The 21,377-nt window shown below is 42.7% G+C and overlaps 8 protein-coding genes; 5 read left to right on the top strand and 3 right to left on the bottom strand.

The window, feature by feature from the left end:
• Positions 1–329: 329 nt before the first annotated feature.
• Positions 330–1,016, bottom strand: GSBLH_T00000303001 (uncharacterized protein; the record flags this gene model as incomplete). XM_013038490.1 has 2 exons in its annotated part: positions 525–1,016; positions 330–495 (listed from the first exon to the last, which is right to left on the bottom strand). The coding sequence occupies exons 1-2, from the start codon at positions 554–556 to the stop codon at positions 330–332; spliced, it is 198 nt and encodes a 65-aa protein (XP_012893944.1). The 5' UTR covers positions 557–1,016.
• Positions 1,017–9,477: 8,461 nt separating this feature from the next.
• GSBLH_T00000302001 (uncharacterized protein) lies at positions 9,478–10,782 on the top strand. XM_013038489.1 has 3 exons: positions 9,478–9,583; positions 9,614–9,748; positions 9,780–10,782. Exons 1-3 carry the CDS (start codon positions 9,506–9,508, stop codon positions 10,752–10,754), a joined length of 1,188 nt encoding a protein of 395 aa, XP_012893943.1. The 5' UTR covers positions 9,478–9,505; the 3' UTR covers positions 10,755–10,782.
• Positions 10,783–11,030: 248 nt separating this feature from the next.
• GSBLH_T00000301001 (uncharacterized protein) lies at positions 11,031–11,502 on the top strand. XM_013038488.1 has 4 exons: positions 11,031–11,079; positions 11,121–11,226; positions 11,258–11,325; positions 11,357–11,502. The coding sequence occupies exons 1-4, from the start codon at positions 11,059–11,061 to the stop codon at positions 11,486–11,488; spliced, it is 327 nt and encodes a 108-aa protein (XP_012893942.1). The 5' UTR covers positions 11,031–11,058; the 3' UTR covers positions 11,489–11,502.
• A 27-nt stretch (positions 11,503–11,529) lies between these two features.
• Positions 11,530–13,194, bottom strand: GSBLH_T00000300001 (uncharacterized protein; the record flags this gene model as incomplete). Its single annotated transcript, XM_013038487.1, has 9 exons — positions 11,530–11,572; positions 11,602–11,752; positions 11,783–12,045; positions 12,076–12,471; positions 12,500–12,679; positions 12,712–12,777; positions 12,807–12,985; positions 13,016–13,114; positions 13,147–13,194. 9 exons carry the CDS (start codon positions 13,192–13,194, stop codon positions 11,530–11,532), a joined length of 1,425 nt encoding a protein of 474 aa, XP_012893941.1.
• A 37-nt stretch (positions 13,195–13,231) lies between these two features.
• GSBLH_T00000299001 (uncharacterized protein) lies at positions 13,232–13,983 on the top strand (the record flags this gene model as incomplete). The annotated part of the gene is made up of 5 exons (XM_013038486.1): positions 13,232–13,293; positions 13,326–13,496; positions 13,528–13,625; positions 13,656–13,723; positions 13,753–13,983. The coding sequence occupies 5 exons, from the start codon at positions 13,232–13,234 to the stop codon at positions 13,981–13,983; spliced, it is 630 nt and encodes a 209-aa protein (XP_012893940.1).
• Positions 13,984–14,029: 46 nt separating this feature from the next.
• On the bottom strand, positions 14,030–15,334 carry GSBLH_T00000298001 (uncharacterized protein; the record flags this gene model as incomplete). The annotated part of the gene is made up of 1 exon (XM_013038485.1): positions 14,030–15,334. One exon carries the CDS (start codon positions 15,332–15,334, stop codon positions 14,030–14,032), a length of 1,305 nt encoding a protein of 434 aa, XP_012893939.1.
• Positions 15,335–16,639: 1,305 nt separating this feature from the next.
• Positions 16,640–17,127, top strand: GSBLH_T00000297001 (uncharacterized protein; the record flags this gene model as incomplete). XM_013038484.1 has 2 exons in its annotated part: positions 16,640–16,877; positions 16,908–17,127. 2 exons carry the CDS (start codon positions 16,640–16,642, stop codon positions 17,099–17,101), a joined length of 432 nt encoding a protein of 143 aa, XP_012893938.1. The 3' UTR covers positions 17,102–17,127.
• Positions 17,128–20,408: 3,281 nt separating this feature from the next.
• GSBLH_T00000296001 (uncharacterized protein) lies at positions 20,409–21,356 on the top strand. XM_013038483.1 has 6 exons: positions 20,409–20,454; positions 20,483–20,542; positions 20,572–20,933; positions 20,964–21,041; positions 21,074–21,229; positions 21,259–21,356. Exons 1-6 carry the CDS (start codon positions 20,419–20,421, stop codon positions 21,320–21,322), a joined length of 756 nt encoding a protein of 251 aa, XP_012893937.1. The 5' UTR covers positions 20,409–20,418; the 3' UTR covers positions 21,323–21,356.
• Positions 21,357–21,377: the final 21 nt, after the last annotated feature.

Genomic DNA, 21,377 nt, shown 5'->3' with positions numbered 1-21,377 from the left:
CCATCATCACAATATGTCCAGTGTCCTCCCTTTCATATCGCAGAGCCGTACTCTATCCCTTCTACTCCAAGCTGTGAGGAACAATCTACACTCAATCTTCCCCATCGTTCCTACTCCCAAGTCCTTGAATACAATGCATTCCGTATGCGGGTCCGGGTCCAGAATAGTATCCGTCACACGCAGCTCCATTTCGCTTCTCGACAGATACGGCTTCGGACCCAACTCTAACAGAAACGCGAACCAACGAGCCAGTGTTGTGGGCGTGCGAGGCAGCTTCGTCGAACTCACCATTGTTTTCTGGAACCACGCCGCCAGATCTACCCACAAGATCACTTCCCTCCCGCCAACTCCATCGTCTTTCCCGCGAAAGCGTCCGGAGTCATGCAGTTCTTCCGAATCGCCGTGGCCACATCGCCCATCCACACAGGCTGCTTCAGAGCGCTTCTGCCATTGATATTGATCAGCCACGGATCGATGTGCAGCTGGCTGCCGATCCTGCCAATAAGCTCTGCCCGCGGTTCTACCAGGTCAACAGGCGGTCATCTTCGCTGAACATGTTTGCAGGACGAACGATGCAGGCGCTGGGCATGACTTCGTGGAGCACTTTGTCGCTTTTAGCCAACATGGAATGGAAAAGCCAAGCCCACCTTCGTGCGAGCACACTCCGAACGATGTTTGAGGTTCTGTTGCAGAGCCGACACATGGAGAAAACGCGTTTTGCCCATTTCGTTGCAGATCTTCGCAAGGCACTCGGAGAAGTCGATGTTGACGTCTTGGAATCTGGGGAGAAAGAGAAATGCGAGTAGTTCTTTCAAAGATACAGATTCTTGGTCTTATAGTACTTTCCAATCAGATTGATCATGATATCCGAGTTACCAATACAGTCACAGATTGATTTCTCGTTGAGAGGATAAAAGAAATCGGATTCACTTTACCAACATTTCCAGACTGTTCAGAAGACGAACTTCATCACCTTCGTCATGGTACGGAATCATACAGGTCACTCTATGAGAAGCTGTGGCTCAAATCCAACTAACAAGCATAACTCAATTCACAAAAGCAACCCTTCTACCCAAATTATCCGTAGGGCATCAGAGAAAGACTTTCAAAAAACACTTAGACATGCGGCTGTCCAGTCCCACAATTCCAAATTTGATTGTCGTCACAAAACAAACCGAGAAATCAAAGCATTCTGAATTGAACCAACGAGTCAGGAACATTGTCCGTCATGCGTTCTGCTTTGCCCTTGTTTTACCCAAACCTGTAAAAAGACATTTTTCAAGATTGGAAACCATTATGTAATACTAAGGAATGATAATGAAAGACAGTTTGAAGGTAGAAATCAGATTCGGATTGCTCCAAATAGAATGAAATATGATCCAGGACCAGTAATTAATACTCCATGGTCATTTTCGAGTAATACGGTTGGAAACGATTCTGGTATATATCATCAAATAATACAGGAACAGTAGATAGCACTTGGTAATCGAGAGACAAACTATTATGCGAATGTGTGAACTTATAGGCTGTAGAAAAGGGACAGATTTTGAATATAACATCACAGATAAGACGTTCACAACAATAAGAATCACAGGAAGTCAGAGCGAAACCACGATATACCTAAAATGAAACATACAAAAGAGAGTAACGAATTTGAATGTGTAAGGTGGGGTAGTGTAGTGTAGTGTAGTGTAGTCTTATATTGAATTTAGAGTCCATGAAAGATAATCACATGAAAAGACTTATGGTCAAGTAACCTATGCGATCATCTTCGTATGTAGTCGTATTTATTCATTATACACGATCCATCTACCCCCAAAATAGCATTTAGAACCGAGACACTAACAAATATCACTTCAAAAGGTTTTCGCAAAGAACATTGCGTTGATACAGAATCACAATATCAACTGAGAATGTATCCCTCCTAGCTACTTATCCACATGGTAATATTGAATTTGGTATTCTAATTTCTCCACTATCTTGCATCCACAATTATATGGTCAAATCAAGTATTCCAATCGTAATCGCTTCCTTATTGTTTGATTATTGTCAACCAATATTAACTATCATATGATAGATATATTCCGAAAATCGTAAATCCATTTCGGACTTAGGGATCAGATTTGTTAACACAATTTGGAAATATTCGTGAATAGGTGAATATAAAATGCTTTATCTAACAGTATGGAAGGATATCAGAAATAATAATGGAATTAAAGAAGTAATATGAATAACAAATACTGAGTACAAGAAAAGGAAATGTATTTTCACATACGTATTTATTTGTGTTATCACATTCATACTCAATGTAATGTGAAATATACTCAAATAGCGCTATTTTATATAAGAATGGTAAAATAAGTTATGTTTATCTTCCTTTTTTTCTATATTATTGCGTATTTCAATGCATAGTATTCTTGATTTTGCCATATCTGTTATCAATAACTATCATGCAGATAGTTTTACCATTTAAAAGGTACAAGCACACTTAAATAGGAAATGGAAGGTGGATGGTTGGACTTCACTCACGTTGAGTAATGGAGTGTGTAGTATTGAAATTCAATAATGGAGTATTCATGAATCAAGGATTTGTGGTCAATGAACAGAAAGTGTTGAAAGTGATTGGAAATCATCAAATTGGTGATATTTCATATAATGAAGAACAATCCATAGAAGTAGTCGAAGGAATAGTGGATTTGGATCATGGAAGTCGATTTGAAGGCTTGATATTGACAGAAAACAAGTTAAAAATTCCATTTGGATATGGCGAAATGTATGATGATGATGGAATATTGGTGTACAAGGGCATAATGATCGACTGGAAACGATTTGGATATGAAACGAGTTATCATAATAATGGTTTGATTGAATATGAAGGATATTGGTGTGATGATAATCGATTTGGAAGAGGAAAAGTATATGATCGATATGGTAAATTAGTGAATGAATGTGAATGGTGTAATGGAATTGAATGTGATATTACTGAAAAATATGAAGGCGATGGAAGCAAACCACTGAATATCGGAATGAAACATTTGAAACTGACTGATAATTGTGTATTAGTTGATTGGGATGTTTCATTGTTGTATAATTTGGAATCAATCGAAATCGACAATGAATGTTATAAATTAGTGCAAAGATTCGAAATCGATGGATTAAGTCGATTGAAAACTATTAATAATGGAAACAACTCATTCACTCTAGCATAGAATAGGTATGGTAATGATGAATCGAAATCATTCCACATATTGAATTGTGAATCATTGAAATGCATTCAAATTGGTGAATATAGTTTCAGTGATTTTGGAGGCGACTTTGAATTGAAGAATCTACCACAACTACAATCCATTCAAATTAGGAATATTGTGAATAGTTCGCTCAATTTCTTTTCCAGTTCAATTACACTTCGAGGTATTAATATGATATGGGCAGTGTAAAATGATTAGATCTTCCAAATCGACAATCGTTTACTTTGGGCTTTTATGCGTTTCGTGAATCTATATCGACAATAATCAAAAGTATTGAACGAATTTGATTGAAATGATTAATCTGCAGATCTTCCATTATTACAAGCCATTCAACTCGGCTGATCTGCTCTTGGAGGAAAACATGACAAATCCTTTTCTTTAATAATGCGAAGTAGTTATGGAATGTAATGAAATGATCGAATGCAGAACTTCCAAATTTAACATCCATTACTACCAAAGCATATAGTTTTTGTCGTCCTCGCTCAGTGATACTAGAAAGCAGTTCCACATATTGAATTATGACAGTAAATAGATATTTCAAATCTTTAAAATGCCGATTTACCTGATTCTTCAAGTATTGTCAAAGGAATTCAATTTCGAGTATAGTGTGATCGATTTGATTGTATCTATAGATGTGTATTCCTTTTTTCTGACATTGCCCACGAGACCAAATAAGTATATCAGCATTGTATCTATGCAACTTATTCCATTCAATAGTCACTCTTTATTCAATACCTGCTTTCGATCTTTGCTCCACATACCTCACCTTGATTATTTGGTCATTCATTGTTTTATAGTCCAATCATCGATTGACTCTTTTCCATCATTACTCTCCAGATTTGTTCTGCTAGCATGTTCCTATCCTTTGTGTATTCGATGTGAGGAATGAAAGTAGAGAATTATTGAGAAATGGAAGAACCAAACTGAGCCATATTAGTATTAATCCAAGATCAATATAGAAGTATGATATTCTTGACAAATAATGGGATTGCGAACGAGTGAATGAATGAAGACTATCAAGTCATAAAATTAGATTGTACTCCATAGTATGATAATAGAGTGGTATAGAACATAATTATTGTTGATAGTAGTGATTGTTATCGAGACCTGTTTTTATGATTTGATTTGAGTCCATTGAACGATAAAATACAGATAGTACAATAATCCGGATTGCCAATAGTAAATCTCGAAGAGTTAACATTCGAATCGAATTGCACAACAATTCTATCGTACTATTTTTCATATTATTCATTTATAAATAGCGTGAGCACAGTGGTATCGAATCATGAAAAAAAAAATAGTATTAAATCTTGATATATACTAATTAATTGGTTTTTGAAAATAGTGTAATTTTCAGGTTGTTTTCCTGGAATAATACGTAGTTTGTTATTCTCAATTAATAATCACCGCTATCACCAGTTTCTATTATTAGACGGATAATACTAATACTCCAGGAAGGTACAAACAATAGCATATAGCTAATCACACGAAACTGACCTATTTTAGTAATACTTAATACAAACAATAAACAGAAATTAGGTTGATGAATGGACAAATGAAAGGATTTTTAACGCTGATACGAATATATTTAAATAAGAATAAATACTATGGTCGTGATAAAACGTCTTATATTAAGTTAGAGACTGATATGTATGTTTTATGTAAGGTAACCATCAAACAATTGTTGCTGTTGAGCAAATACAGATAATAAATAGAAATACCTTCAATGTCTTATATGGCTGAAAACAAGTTTGCAAACATATGTCATTCAGCACATATCCTTTATTTATGAATAACTTAGTATTTCATTTCAATACTACATAGTCTCTATTACTCATAAGAGTATAATCCATCCAGGCACATCCATTTCTTCGCCCAAGCATTCTTACACATTTGGTATGAAGATACTATCAATTAGAAAGTGATTGATAGAAGAATTGGCAACAGCAGTCTTGCTTTGCACGGAAATAAGACTATCACTGAAAATCGCAAGTACAACTATTGTTATACGATTCTGTCACTAAATATAGTAATATTTCCCTGTTTGTTATTCTCATCCAAAACAAACAAAAGTGATCATTTCATTACTAACCACTTGTTCTCAATCATTGCTAAGCGTTTGATATTTTATATTTCATTCCAATATTATTATTAGTCATCACTCATCTTGCTTATTATTATTCTTGCAAAAAATAGTCACTATTTGAGGTGTTGTCCTTATTTTTCAATGCCGGTGTTGTAAGTACAATATTATCTTGATTACAATATAGAGAGTTTACTCCGCATGGAATTCTTCATTCATTCACTCCTTTGAACATAGCCCCTTGTGATCAACACCCTTTCTCTGAGGAATTATTGGATCTACACTTTCAGGAAGATTCTAAAGGTGATTCTGAGGAGCATACGAGTGATTTGCAAGAGGTTCTCCTTTTTAACATCCTATTGATTTGATAGGTGGTAGATGTTAAGAAGCAGGATTTCCCACGTGGAGCGGGCCCCGAAACTTCCATTTGGACTATTACCCTTGATTCCTGTAGTAGTGTTGTTTTTAATTTTTCCGTTTTACTTTAGATTGGTAGAACGGACGATTTCTCTCTCTCTTTGTACTCTTTGCCTACCTCTGTCTGTATGTCTAGATTCTTTCTTTTATTTTAGCAAACGATACTGTAAAGCAGTATCCTCACTCCGCAGAAACGATTAGACAGTTTTCGATAGTGAATCCCCATGACCTCTTTTTGGTTCGAAAACCCCACAAGCGCAACATCATCCGCATAAATCGTTCTTCTCTCGATTCTTTCATTTCATCACAGCTGAAGGTATTCATCTTCCACCCTAACAAGCAGCTCGCCACCGATCGTCTGCGTCATGAAGAATTCGATCGCTGTCTCTTCCCGCTCTACACTCTCGCGACCCTCCTACAATACCAGGCCTCTTCGATCCGCTGCTACTCCTATTTATTCGAAGTTTGATCGGGTTTTTGCATGAAACGCAGCGAATTGCGCGCGCTTTTGACTCCTTTTTCACCACTCTTCAAGCCTGGGCAAAGCAGCAAACACAACAAACACAACAAACACAACAAGTACAACAAACACAACAGTCGCCCCACTTACAACACTCCCATCAATCACCACACTCCTTGAGAGAGCATCACCAAACCGTAGAACCCTCGAACGGGGAGAATTCGATCGAAAACCACCCCGATCGAAGTCCTCTCGGAGAGATCGTCGATCGCATGTGGCGCTCCACGCGGTTCTATCATTATATTCTGCCGAGACAGATGACTCGCTGCTGCCTCCTTCCGCTGCTCTATCAATTTCGGCGCGATTATTGGAATTCCTATTGTTCGGGGGTCGAATCCATTCTCGCAGCGTTTTCTCCTGCGACGATTCAGTTGTTCTTCATCTCCTTTTTCACCCATTTCCTCCGCTATTGCGTGGAAACTCCCTCGTCCAAATCCCCTCCGATTTTTGGAATTCCACGAATCTTGAAGAACGAGAAAAACGTGAATATTATGGAGGAAGTTACGAGCTCGCGGCTCTTTTCGGAAGAGTTATTTTCGAACGTGGTGTGTCACTTTGTGGGGAAATGGCTTCAAAACGAAAAATTAGCCTCGAATTTTGACATTCACAAAATCGGGTATAATTCTGTCATGGAGTATCAGAAACATGTTCTATTGAATTTCCACTATTTGTTGGGCGTCTCGCTGCAGCACGCGGCAACGAGCTCGATTTCGTCGCTTCTGCGCGATTTTTCCCTCCTCTCCAGGAGTTTCGCTCTAATGACGGAAATTATCGCCATGCTCCCTTCGAGCTATTTTAATCGATTCTTTCGAACCATCATCCAATACATCCATCGAATGATTCATTCCTACGAAGTCGATTCTCCTTCGGGAGTTTCATTGTCGGGGTGGGATCCCAAAGATTCGCTTTTGTGGGGTCCCGCTTCGGTTTCCTCCGAAGTCCAGGCGATGAATAAATTCAATCCCTCCTTCTCATTCGCGGATTCGTCGAATTCGCTCACCCCCGAAATCCAGGATTCCCGCGGGACAATGGATTTGATGTACGAGGAGCGGAAATCGACGCTTTTATTGCTGCTTCGTCGCATGAATTCGCTGGAAATCAGCGAGCGGGGCGATATGGAGCTGCTGAATTCGCTGTGGAAACTCCTCAATTCGTGCAATTCCCGCGATTATTTCACTCTCATCTGCGAGTTTCTCCCGTTTGTGATCCTGCATTACTCCGTGGGGAAACCGTGGAACCTTGAAACCGTAGAAACGCGAGGTGCTGATCGTGGTGAACGACGTGAACCAATCGATGAAGAAAGTGAAAAACCCGATCACCAATCAACCGGATTTGGTAAAAATCATGTCGATTTTGGTCACCACGGTTGACAATATTACGGACTATTTCGATAACGGCAAGCGTTTCCGTCACTCTTTCACTCCCAGACGTTTTCCTGGAGTTTCTCGACTGTTTCGCGGGGGAATCGCGGATCCAGGTGCGTTTCATCGCGGAACTGGCGACCTAGGTGTGCGTGCAGCTGGTAACCGCGGTTCTGGACCGGTCTCCGCGCATCGAGAACCGATCTCTGATCGAAAACCTGCAATTGATCTGCCAGTCGGGACTGAACGCGTACAATCAGCTGATGCCCGCGTCGTGCTACGCGTCCTTCCAGGCCTGTCTGCTGCGTTTCCTCGCGCACGTGACCTTCGGAGACAACGATTCGGCCGCCTTCGAATTGTGTGCCGCATGGCGGATCGTCTGAGTCGCAGCTTCAACTCGGCATTGCTCAGTTTTGGGAACGATCCGCTCGTCGTGCTCGTCGTGCTCCGCCGCCTTCTCCTTCTCTTTTCCTCCATCCTCACTCCCTACTGCCCTCGCAAATCCCAGCCCCTCACGCTCTCCCCTGACCCCTCTCTCCCCTCCACGACCTCCGTTTCCACTTTCTCTGCACACGCCGCGCGCATTCTTCAGAAGGCGCAGATGCAACAAGCCGCCGACGGACTCTCCGTTCCGCACTACCAACTCATCATGAAGCTCCTCACCGTGGTCCAGATCCATGTTCCGCAGTTGGAGCACGTGGAGGACCGGCTGTGAGGACGCGGAGAAACGGTGAAACGTAGAACCATCTTGCTGGAGACCGTCGATTTGGCGTACTTCGCGGGGTGCTTGGCGCAGGTGTGTTCGTTTGTGGGGGAGATTTTGGCGCTGTGTGGAACGGTGGAGTCGCGGAAATCGAGCCGATTTTTGACATTATTGCTGGAGATTGTGGTGGGAATGGGAAGGAGCTGCGACGTAGGCGAGACACACGTGCGTTCCGTATGACTTCACGGCGGCAGGCGTGCGAGAAGGGAAGTACGACCCGTTTGGGATGGTGAAGCGGGTGCAGAGCATTGCGGTGAAGCGAGTTGCGGCAGCGATTAACATGGAGAGCGAAGTTCCGATTTGGGATTATGTACGGTGCGTGGATGGACTCTAGTGTAGTATTTGCTGCTGAAATGTGTGGTTGCGCTGCGAATCGCGACGGTCAAAAAGAAATCGCAATCGATTGTTCGTGGTGGGCGGTTCGGTTGATCTGAAGGGACTGCAGTCGAATTATCATTATTATGACTTCGATAGCGTTGATGGGAAGGAGATGATTTACGACATTGTGAGTAGGGATGGCTTGTGCGTGTTCATTTTGGTAGTTACTTCAAACGATACGATTTACAATAACATAAAGAGACATTTGAAGGTGGGTCTGAATGAGTCGCAGTGTTGCGATATCGAGAATTTCGTTCTTTTCATGCTTGATTTGTACTCTACAATGGTAAAAACACGGTGTTTCGTTGAATTGCAGTTTGTGCATAATGAAGTGTTTCGCACCACCTATCAAAACTATATTCATATTCTCCAGGACCTTCGTCTTTTGAGGCCGTTGGACGACCAACAGCTGCTTCTCTTCCAGCAGCTCACTAAAGACTTTTATTCCTCCATCCAGGTCGGAGTTTAAGTGTTTTTTTGTTTGTTGACACACATGCAGCAAATCACACAGTTCTATTTTGAATCGACTGCATTGTACTTCCTCATCATATTGCAAAGAGGCACCCTTAGAAGGAACGAAATGCCATGAAAGATTTGTGTTTCGTTTTGAGGGGATCAGGGACATTCGGAATTCCAAAAATGGAAATGATAAAAATTGTTCCTCGTTGCTGATTGGATGCCCTAAATACCCTCAATTGCATTCCGTCATAAACTTTTTGTAAACTTGGGTAATCGATGAAGGCAGTGATCCTTTTCGCTATTCTTGCTTTGGCTTATTCCCTTGACAATGGCTTGGCTTTAACTCCTCCTATGGTGAACTTAGATATTTGGCGTCATTTGTAGGGTTGGATGCAATGGGAGCAGTTCCGCTGCAACGTGGACTGCAAGAACTACCCTAAGGACTGTATTTCCGAACAGCTGTTTGTGGATATGATCGACCGTCTTGCTGACGATGGCTGGCTCGAGTATGGTTATGACGTATTGGTGCCATTCATTCCCTCACGTTTAGATGATCAACATTGATGATTGCTGGATGACGCACGACCGTGATGAAAACGGCCGTCTGTACCCTGATCCCGAGCGTTTCCCCCACGGAATCAAGTGGCTGGCTGACTATGCCCATTCCAAGGGTGTGAAGCTCGGAATCTACAACGACTACGGTACCAAGACCTGCGGAGGCTACATGGGCTCTGAGGGTTACTTGATGCTCGATGCCAAGACGTTCGCCGAATGGGAGGTGGACTACCTGAAGATGGACGGCTGCTACTCTCAGCTGATCGATCAGGCGGATGCCTACCCCGCTATGACTCGTTTCCTGAACGAAACGGGTCGCAAGATCGTGTACTCTTGCTCGTGGCCTGCGTACGATATGGAGATGGACTACGCTCCTCTGCCTCCCAACTGCAACCTGTGGCGCAACTGGGACGATATCGAGTGCAACTGGAGGTCCATCAAGAGCATCATGGACAAGTTCGGTAATGAGACGAAGTGGGCTGAGTACGCGGGTCCTGGTCACTGGAACGATGCGGATATGATCGTCGCGGGTCTGAAGGGCGGATCGTTGACGGAGGACGAGTCGAAGTCGCATTTCGCCATCTGGTCCATTCTGGCTTCTCCGCTCATCATGTCGAACGATCTGCGCGAACTGCCCGATTGGGCCGTGAAGATCCTCCGCAACAAGGAGATCATCGCCGTCGATCAGGATAAGCTCGGCAAGCAGGGTATCCGTTTGACTCCCTTCGAGGAGAACCGCTCTGTGTGGGCTCGTCCGCTCGCGAACGGAGACGTGGCCGTGGCTCTTCACAACCATGGAGACAAGGTGGTCGATATTCCGCTGGACTTCGCGATTCTCGGAGAGACGCAGAAGTACAGCATCCGCGATTTGTACGCTCATGAAGAACTCGGAGTGTTCGAGGGAAGCTATGTCGCCAAGGAAGTGCCTGTGCATGGAGTGCAGATGCTCAGAATGAAGCCTGTGGCGTAAAATGAAAGCTAAGGCTTGGTTGCTTGTGTGCTTGTTTGTTTGAAATAGTATGGATCGAATGGGATGGGTTGCTCGAGTTTGATTTCTCGAAGGGACAACAAAAGAGTCGAAGGACGGTGTGGAGTGCATTTTGTTTTAAAAGCATAGGGAGATCTAGAGTATATATATATATATTTCAATACAGCAGATAGCAGTAGAAACAGCCAAATGTGATGATTTCTTGATTATCAAGGAGACTCACACTGAACAGATGACCAAACCACAGCTCGATTGCTAGTTTCGAAGCACTGTGAATTTACTCGAAATGGTAGGGCATCCTGAGAGAGTGTGCACATTGCATTGGAGACAGAACTAACCTCCTATCAGGTCCACGTACCCAAGACTGAGAAAACCTACTGCAAGAAGTGCAACAAGCACACGGAGCACAAGGTCACGCAGTACAAGGCCGGTAAGGCTTCTCTGAGACCTCAGGGTAGAAGTTGAGTTTTGAGGGTGATACGTAGGAAAGCGTCGATACGATATGAAGCAGAAGGGTTATGGAGGTCAGACCAAGCCCATTTTCCACAAGAAGGTGCGTGTTGTCGTTTTGGCGTGATTTGTAGGCCAAGCAGACCAAGAAGCTGGTCCTTCGTCTGGAGTGCAAGGAGTGCAAGATGAGAGCTCAGCGCCCTCTGAAGCGATGCAAGACCCTTGAGATTGGAGAGAAGAAGAACAAGGATGCTCAGACCTATTAAGTATCGAGTGCTTCGCCCTGTTTATGAACAAACACAACGACTTAGACACCAAACTCTGCAAAGAAGTCTTCCGCCGTCATGGGTCTATCGTTCACCCTTTCCCCCACTCCTACGCCTTCTTCTTACTATCCTCCGCCGCTTTTTTCACTTCCTTCTTCTCCTCCGCAGGTTCATTAGCAACTTTCTCATCATCATCATCATCATCATCATCATCATCATCATCATCGAGCCAGCTATCCAGATCCTTCTTGCTTACTTCCACCGCTACGTCTCATCCTCTCTCTCCTCCCCCACGTTTCCGATGTCTATGGTGATGGCTGTGATGGCGTCGTCTGCTTCCCTCCGCGCTTCCTCCGGCCTCCGAACTCTCATGTGACAGCTTCAATCCCCCCGCAGTCGGCGTCTGCGGCGTCTGCGGCGTCTGCGGCGTGCGCTGCTTCTCCTGGATGTGCAGATTCTGCTTCGCTTTGCGGAGTTCCTGCTCCATCCAATCATCATCGTCCATTTCGATATCGCTGTTTCCACTCTCCGCCTTCCCCGTTTCCCTCTTTCCATCGCTGCTCCTCACTCTCCTCCTCGCCTCCTACCCTCCGATCGCCGCTTCCTCCTCCGCCCTTCTTTCCATCGCTTTCCCCGCGGTTTTCGGAGACCTCACCGCCTCCCGCGGTTCCTCGCGCTCCCCTCCGTCTCGCCGCGGCGTGCTCACCGCGGGACGCGGCGTTCCTCCGCCATTGGCGTTGTTCTCGTTGAGCTCGGAGGCGATCTGCGTGGCGGCCTCCTTCGCCGCGGACCAAATCGATCCCGCGGTGCTGGACAGCCACGACCAGCCCGCCTGCGCCTTCTCCTTCACGTCCTTCTGGAACGCGGGGTCGTTCAGCTTCGCGCGCACCGAGCTCACGCCGCTCTCGATCGTCTCGCCGATCCGCGCGTCCTGGAACGACTTCATCACGCCCTGACCGAAGCCTTGCAGCGTCTTCACGATGCTATATCGAAGATTTGCAAGGGCAGTACTCGTCGCCGGGCTGCGGGCTGCTCGGCTGCTGGCCGTAGCCGCCGGGAGGGATCGGAGAGGAGCCCACGGCTTGGCTTTTCAGACCGCCCGCGCCGAACTTCTTCTGCAGACGCTCCTTCGCCTCCGCGCGCAGACGCAGCTCGCGCTTGATGGGGTCCTCGTCTTCCTCGTTCAGCTCTCTGCGGGTTAGGGCGAGGAAAAAAAAGGAAACTCGGGGTTGGAATCATCCTCGGGGAGATCGGTCGGGGGCTCGCGGCCTTCGATCTTGGCGGCGATGCTGGTGTGAATCAAAAGGAAAAAGCGTACACTTCGCGATAGAGAGCAGCTGCTCGAGAATTGTATTTTTTCTTAATGGAACTGTTCTTGGGGACGCCGTGCTCCTGGAGGAAATCGTTCATTTGCTTGTTTCCTCCGACCTGCATTGCTTTGATCTCACGCTCCGTCCAGGAATCCATCTGCACCGAGCGTACGAAGCTCAGATGCACCTGCCGGTCACAGTTTCAGTCTTTGCCTACTCCCAAACCACGATGTTGTCCTGAACACTCCAAACAAACAAAAATTCCGTATGACACAGAGGCCCACTGTGGTCTGGCAGCTCCACAATCTGCGCAAACCTATGCACAACAATCAGCCTGTGTTTCAATACGTCGTTCCCGGGGAGTTTGCGCAACTCCAAAAGCACATCCGATGGCATGCGGTTCATTTTCTTAACAGATACGAAAAATGGAATAATGATCCAAAACCCGTTCAGTTCACAATTCTCTTCATTGGTTGATAAAAATATGTCCTGTTCGTTTTTCTGTGTGGGAAGTCACTAATACGTAGCATTCGCTTCAACCCTCTTGATGAGACAACTGAAAGGTGGAAGACATTTTCGCCGATTTATGGTCTAGAGCTAACGGAAAACCCACCCTCCGGAATATCTGTTGGACTTAAAAACGATTGCGATCTCTTTAACTGGGAAGTCATTGTCGAAGGGCCTACTGGGTCTTACTAGTATGTGCATGTGATTGTGCTCATTTTTTAGTGAAGGGGGATTGTTTCGAGCGGAATTGTCATTCCCCTCCGATTTTCCCAACAACCCTCCTGAGATGAAGTTTATATCAAAGATGTGGCATCCAAATAGTCGCTTTGCGTTCGAATTCTGATCTGTAGTTTTCGAAGATGGGAAGGTGTGTATTTCGATTCTCCACGCTCCTGGAGTGGACATGTTTAACGAATTCGTAGCGACATCTGTGCTTCTGTGACATAGGAAACACAAGAAGAGCGTTGGCGCCCCATTTTGTCAGTCGAGGCCATTTTGATTAGTGTACAAAACATGCTCTCCGAGCCCAACGAGAACTCCCCTGCGAACATCGACGCCGCCAAGCAGTACCGCGACAACCGCGCCCAGTTTAAGAAGCAGGTGCGCCGCACCGTGCAAGACTCGCTAGAAGAAATGTGGAGTGTTTGTTATATACAAACAGCCAAGGAGAGATCATAATACTAGACGAGAATCGAGATCGCACAACACGATCAATGCACGTTGTTTAGAGTCTCTTCAGCACCATGTCCTCGGGCACGTCCTCTCTGCTGATCACGCTCTTCACATCGTAGACCAATTTCTTCGCCACCGAGGGCTTGAACAGGGCTCTCAGATCCTTCATCGACATCGACGCGAACTCACGATGCGCCACCGCCATCACCACGGCGTCGCAGTCCTTCACCTCGCTCAGATCCACCACGTCCACTCCATAGAATCGCTTCACTTCGTCCTTCACCGCCCACGGATCGCAGCACACCACCTCGATCTCGTACTCCTTCAGCTCCTTGATGATGTCGTACACCTTGCTGTTGCGCGCATCGCAGCAGTTCTCCTTGAACGTGATGCCCATCACGCACACGCGCGCGCCGCGCACCACCAAACCCAGCTGCACCATCAGCTTCACCACCTTCGTCGCGATCCATTCGCCCATCGAATCGTTCAGCAAACGGCCGTTCTGGATGATGCGGCTCGTGTAGCCCAGATTCTGAGCACGGTACGTCAGATAGTAGGGATCCACGCCGATGCAATGGCCGCCCACCAGGCCAGGGAAGAAGTGCAAAAAGTTCCACTTCGTGCCCGCCGCTTCCAAAACGTCGTGGGTGTCGATGCCCATCTTGTCGAAGATAATCGCCAACTCGTTCATAAAAGCAATGTTGATATCACGTTGCGAGTTCTCGATTACCTTGGCGGCCTCAGCCACAGCGATCGAGGTGGCGCGGTGGACGCCGGGCTCCACCACCATCTCGTAAACGGAAGCGATCTTTTCGAGGGATTCCGCGTCACAACCAGACACAATCTTCTTGATGGTGCGGAAGGTATGGACCTTGTCACCCGGGTTGATTCGTTCAGGCGAATATCCCAGCTTCCACTCTTCCTTGTACTTCAAACCAGACAGCTTCTCAATAATAGGAATACACAGCTCCTCAGTCAAGCCTGGGTACACAGTGGACTCAAAAACGACATAGTCGCCCTTGCTCAGCACCTTTCCGATTGTTTCAGAAGCACCACGAACAGGACCCACATCAGGAGAACGGTCCTCGTTCACAGGGGTAGGAACAGCTACAATATAGAAGTTGGCAGCACGGATATCCTCTAATTCGCTAGTGATAGAGAGTAAACCTCCCTTGAGAGCTTTCAGCAATCTCTCACTGCCAACCTCCTGTGTGGGATCATACCCATTGATATAGGCCTCCACCTTGGGCTTTGAAATATCGAAACCGATGACTCTCACTCCCTTTTCGGCGAAGGCAACAGCCATAGGGATACCTACATAACCTAAACCAACAACACAAATAACAAGATCTTCCATCGAAAACAATTTTTGAGAGAATAACGTTTGGATTATAACCGCGGAAAAAATCCGACTGTATTCAACAAAAAATGATCAATCCTTTCTGTTACAATGTCCTTTCGCTTCTCCCAAGAATATGCTGTGGTCTTCAATGGAGTGCACTTTTAAGGAATTGATGCAATCCGCACTTTCCGGAAACTCGCAAATGCGGTAATCCCTGCTCTCCGGGGGATACCAGTACTGTTTCTCAGATGGAATCCTTTAAAGTACCTCATTTCCTGTGTGAACGAAGTTCATAAAACTGGGGGGCAGGAGGGGAATTAAATCTTCTCCTTGAGTGATACGATAAAAATTAGCTATGGATCAAGGCTTCGTGTGGAGGAAAACGTATGTGCTTTGCTATATATTCTGCTAACGCTGTATTTCCAATTCTTGGCATTCCAAAAGTGTAAATATCCCTAATTCGTATGTGATTACGAATGGTGTGGCATTGGTCCAAAATCGGAACAGAGAGGTTATACTTATACGGATATTTTAAATATTCTGTGAGATCATAATGGTTGACCTGGGAAATGAGGTCAGTCGCCACATAGGTAGCAAAGACAGCTCCCAGGGAATGCCCTGTTAGCTGGATATGTGAAATATCATATTTCAAAAGTAATCGAGCAATTGCAGAAATAACCTATTGAGAAAAGAAATAGAATATTACATCGGTTCGAACCATCGAATACATTGCGAGGTAGATGCCAGATGCCATGCAATCCTTACACACATTGAAGGGAGAAAGGGAAGCGGAAGAAATGTTCTCAATGTAGTTGATAGTACCCTCTGAAGCACGGAACACTACAATCACTAGATTGTATGGAGAACGGTGATGGTACCCCTATTCTTTCCCCAGAGTCCCACAAATCCATATAGATCAATCGCTGTATTCTCAATAACGGTCACCTCGGTCAGATTGTCTCGAAACTGACGACAATCTTCACAAGATAGATTCTACTTATATCACCAAATTTAGGGAATTGACTTGCAGCGTTTCGTTGTTGCAGTAAGATAGGGAATTCAGTCTCCACATTCGTAATGTTTCTTCTTCGCTGTACGAGCATGTTGCGACATGAAATAGAAAGAATGCTGAAAGGAGATACAAAGAGAAAACCATCTTTTTAAGAACTGTCACACGAGTTTATCCTTCTTCGCTTTCAATATCCCCATTGACTCTAAAGCAATGCATAGAATAACAACGCATAAAAAGATGAGTATCGAATTTAAGATTATTTTGGTTGGGCAGTTTTCTTAAATATATCTCTATTGATATCCACTAAGATGCATATTTTACAATTATTACTTCTTTGCATTCTAGTGGTATTCGCGAGAACCGAAAAAGCTACAAAGCAGAAATGTCCCGAGGTGGAAATTGACGGACATTTGTGGCCCTCAAAAAGCGTGGGAGAAAGTGTGCTTTATTACTGTAATGGAACTGGCTACTATAGACGTATTTGTTTAGGAAAGAAAACTCCGACTGGAGTAATGGCTCACTGGAGTTCCCTTGTCAACATGTGCAGTATGTTCGTATGGTTGCTTGATAATGTAGAATGTAAGGGAGATGAGACTTGGAAAGAGACTCCAGCAGGGCAGTATGCATATATTCCATGTCCTGGGTCTTATAAAGGTTATATTGGACGTTTTTGCACGGAAACGGGAGAATGGGGACATACTAAGGATTTTTGTTATTTACCGGATGGACAAAAAGAGGAGGAAGAAGAAGAGTTTGAAGTTGAGTTGTAGATAGGTTGTAATTCATTGTGCATTTTGTGGTTTTTGTATAAAATCATATTTTTTGTTTTGGGGGCCGATAGTTGTAAAGAATAGTACATGGTGAGAGTGGGAAAAGCCATCAGTTGTGTACATCGATTGTAGAGCCAACTACTCTCTTCCTAAATGAAATTATTCATAGAAGTGAAGTGTTTAGTACTCATAATGGCGTGTTTAGGAGAGTGTTTAATAAAAAGAATTTGGAAAACACTCTCCATAAAGTAGCAGATCCATATGTGTAGGTTTATAGTTGTGGTAGCATTGCAATCGTTGAACTTGCTATATTATTATATGAGCAAACATGAATAAAGCCAAATAGGGAAACCACACAAGAAGATGAAAACGAATACAGCTATTTGCTTTGTTAAAGTGCAAACATTATGAAGGTACCACGTTGATATTGAGTACCCTTCCATCGACACTTTTCTAATCGTTTAGCAACGAAATGTATGATGCACACAAATCAAGTTATTCATCATATGATATCTTCTATACTCCATTGTTCTAATGGAAATACGAATATTCTAGGATTATATGTGGAGTTGGTACGTAACAGGAACACATGCTTGTACCAGATTGACCAAAATCGATTATTATCAAAAATTAGTTTGAATATAAAACTAAAATAGATGTATAATGACATAATAAACAGCTAAGTAAGAAAAACAGTATTTTCAGTAGTATGGTAAACAATTTTAATAGTACATACATATATAAATATCATAATAATACAGATTCGTCCATCAAAACTAGAGAATCGAAGTGTTTTCTCAGCGAGTACATTACTGGGGAAAAGAAGAAGATTTCGATAAATGGAGTCGAATATGAAATAACTCTATATCAAGGAGATCATTCAAACGAGTATTTGCTAAGTGAGATGAAAGATGGTAAAGTTGAAGGTCGTTGCCAATTATTTAATCGTGGAATCTTGAGTCTTGCATGGATGATGAAAAATGGAAAGCGAATAGGTGGAATAACTGAATATAAGAATGGTAAAGCATTACAAAAAGAAAACTGGGATTCGATTGTTGGAAATGATGGAGATCGAAGAAGAATCGAAAATAGTAAAAAAGGATTGATACTGACAATTCGATGTAAGTGTGAGAATGATGAGGGTGATCGATTGATCTATCGAGGTGGATTTGATGAGGACATGAATCGAGATGGTTATGGAATTGCATTTGATATAGAGAGTGGTAAAGAGAAGATTGAAGGATATTGGTTGAAAGACAAACTGATTCGAATGATTCGTGAATTTGATGCTGATAATAACCAAATGATCGAATATGTTGAAAACAATGATGAGAATGGAAATGTGGAAATACTGAATCGAATTCCAATTTATATAGGAGGATATAGTATTGTAAATGGTAAATTTGTACGAAATGGGTTGGGATATTTGATTGATGAAGCTAGTGGAACAGCAATTCGAGAAAGTGAATGGGAACATGGTTTAGAGAAGAAGGGTGGAATCGATTTGTATGGAGGTTGGTATGTGAAAGGAATGAATGAAAGTATTCGAAGCATATTGAAGAATGAAAAACCATGTGAAATGAAAACTGAACCAATTGTAAATGTGCCTCCCAAACGAATTGAAGTCCACAATAGTTCTGAATTGAATGATATAGATCTGAAAGTGATGGAATTGGTGATATGTTCAAATAGTTGTAATGAATTGAATAAATTGGGTCTGAACAAATTCAAATGCCTGGAATCAATCACTATCGGCAATGATTGTTTTGAATATGTGAAAACATTCAAAATCGATGGATTAAAGCGACTGAAAACTATTCAAATCGGCAAGAACTCATTTACTCAGAAAAAGACTGATTGGAGAGGTTATTATGATGAATCGAAATCATTCCACATATTGAATTGTGAATCATTGAAATCCATTCAAATTGGTGAATGGAGTTTCAGTGATTTTGCTGGAGACTTTGAATTGAAGAATCTACCACAATTACTATCCATTCAAATTGGTACAATTGGAAGTAGGTCATGGAATTTCTATTCTAGTTCATTTGTGATTGAAGGTATTGATATGATGTTGGATATCTGAATGCATAGATCTTCCAAATCTACGATCCATTACATTAGGTGATGTAGCATTCCGTGATTCCTTCTCAACAATAATAAAAGGTATCTTATAAATTTGAATGAGATGATTGATATAGATCTTCCATCATTGAAATCCATTCAACTCGGTTATTTTGCGCTGTGTGGAAGAATTGGTGAATCATGTTTATTGCTTATGCGAAGTAAAAATGAAATGATTCAAAATGATTTGCTTTGTAGATCTTCCAAATCTAAAATCAATAACTTCCGTAGAAAGTAGTTTCTATGGTCCTGGTGTAGTGATATTGAAAAGTAGTTATAACTATGGAGCTTTGACTGTATTTAGACATTCCAAATCTTCAAAGAGTTAATCTACCACATGCATTCTTTGAAGTTAAATCGAAATCAATATCGAGTATAGTTTGATTGATTTGATTTGATTCGTAGCTGATGTGTCCTCCATTCTCGCTGATCATTTCAAATATGTGTAGTCATAAAAGAGTATTGGATCTATACACATTTTATTCAATGCTGACTATGTTTGTTCCAAACCCTTTAGTATCATTCATTGATTATAAATCCAATCATCGACTGATTCTTTGCCATCATTACAGCTCGATCGATTTAGCTAGCATATTCCATTCTCTTGTGCGAACGATATTAAGAATGATATAAAACAGAATTGAAGAGCTAAAATGAAAGTATTGAGCTTGCTTGAGTAATGAAAGAAGAAATGTGTTACATGTGAAAAACCATTCGAATTTAACGATTCAATTGTGACTATTACGTGGACATACTATGTTTTATAGTCGACTATTTCTAAAATATGCTGTTGATTCGGTTTTCGAGAATGGAAAAGAATGACATAAGAATTCGATATTTCGATTTACTTATTGCGTATTGAATCGCAAACTATACCAGTATACAGATGACCACTCTATTTCAGCTTCCTATTACCTTAGATCAAGTTCTCCTTTTGCAAACCCTACATATTTTATGCCTACTTGTACTACAGCTGTAACCTACTATTAGTATACACATTAAAGACTAATTACTGATTCTAAACACTTCGTACTCTTATACCCACTCTTTGTCCTAAAAAACATTGATCCCATTACAGCACACCAACAAAACATCCTCCATTCACTGTGATATTCGTTTTTAAGATTTGAAAGAGTCAAATATAAGGACTATTTTTGGAAATAACACATACTGAATCTATTCAAAAAAGTATTATGATTCCGAATGATGTAAACTATGGGAGCGGGAATGTATATTTTTGTTTTCATTCCAATTTAGTATTACGTTCCCTATTCTAACATTCCAAACACGGTTAATCAGCCTTATGTCGAACTTCATGTATTTTTACGCACATAAATTACCTCTAGAATTACGCTACAAGCCAACCAAGAACCTACGAGGGACAACAAGCTCAATCAAATTTTACGAATACAGCAAATCAGTTTGTCCCGGAACCTAACTATGTGAATGTTCCTAGCCAAAATCCGAACCCTCTGTCTCAATCTGGCGTTTCTTCAGGGACTCAACCAACAAAGTCCATTCCGGTGAATAGTCAGATTCCTTTTGCTCAGCCTGTTGGAAACCAGATGCCCACTGCTGCTCCCTATTCGAACGGAGCGACTTACTCTTACATTCCCTCAAACAATTATGTAGACGTTACTTACAACGGATTTGACTCCTCTCGGTCAAATAGAGTGTACCTTATGCGACAGCCAAAGCTTAGTGCAGCGTACATACTGAATTAGCTCGTCACTTGTAGCCCTACGAGAGTTGTTTGTCCATTTTGTCACGAGTATATCTTAACTCGTACCACGGGTGGTTCCTTATGGTGGGGAATGTGCTAGTTGATTGGATTGTTTTGATCTTTAGAGTTCCTTTCTTTTGCTTCTTCTTTGTTGCCATGATACTAATACCTTTGGTTATGAGCCATACGGAAAGTGATCTTCTGTTTTCTCTGTTCCCTGTCATTTTCTTTGGCCTTTTCTTTTTCATGGCTGGATTTATTGTTTGGAAGAGCTTCAAAACGTAGCCGTTGTTTGTAGTGTACATTGTAGAAAACATTACTGCCCGAAGTGCCAGAATTTTATTGGAAAGCCTGGAGATGTGATCCCAATGTGATTCCCTTCTGAAATGTCACACCTTCTAAAGTGTTCCTTGTTTGTTTTTAGTAAGT

This window comes from Blastocystis hominis (genome assembly GCF_000151665.1).
Source record: "Blastocystis hominis, Singapore isolate B (sub-type 7) whole genome shotgun sequence assembly, scaffold_0".
NCBI classification, from domain to species: Eukaryota; class Bigyra; order Opalinata; family Blastocystidae; genus Blastocystis; species Blastocystis hominis.
This window is presented reverse-complemented; position numbering and strand designations above follow the sequence as displayed.

What these genes read in the sequence shown, in the direction of transcription:
- GSBLH_T00000302001 (XM_013038489.1), top strand. Translation starts at nt 9,506, where the DNA reads ATGAAGGCAGTGATCCTTTTCGCTATTCTTGCTTTGGCTTATTCCCTT. An exon ending in TGGCTTTAACTCCTCCTATG is followed by an intron (nt 9,584 to 9,613) that starts GTGAACTTAGAT and finishes CGTCATTTGTAG; the next exon opens with GGTTGGATGCAATGGGAGCA. An exon ending in GGCTCGAGTATGGTTATGAC is followed by an intron (nt 9,749 to 9,779) that starts GTATTGGTGCCA and finishes CCTCACGTTTAG; the next exon opens with ATGATCAACATTGATGATTG.
- GSBLH_T00000301001 (XM_013038488.1), top strand. Translation starts at nt 11,059, where the DNA reads ATGGTAGGGCATCCTGAGAGA. An exon ending in TGGTAGGGCATCCTGAGAGA is followed by an intron (nt 11,080 to 11,120) that starts GTGTGCACATTG and finishes ACCTCCTATCAG; the next exon opens with GTCCACGTACCCAAGACTGA. An exon ending in GGCTTCTCTGAGACCTCAGG is followed by an intron (nt 11,227 to 11,257) that starts GTAGAAGTTGAG and finishes GGTGATACGTAG; the next exon opens with GAAAGCGTCGATACGATATG.
- GSBLH_T00000296001 (XM_013038483.1), top strand. Translation starts at nt 20,419, where the DNA reads ATGATTCCGAATGATGTAAACTATGGGAGCGGGAAT. An exon ending in CAGCCAAAGCTTAGTGCAGC is followed by an intron (nt 20,934 to 20,963) that starts GTACATACTGAA and finishes CGTCACTTGTAG; the next exon opens with CCCTACGAGAGTTGTTTGTC. An exon ending in GGTTCCTTATGGTGGGGAAT is followed by an intron (nt 21,042 to 21,073) that starts GTGCTAGTTGAT and finishes TTTGATCTTTAG; the next exon opens with AGTTCCTTTCTTTTGCTTCT.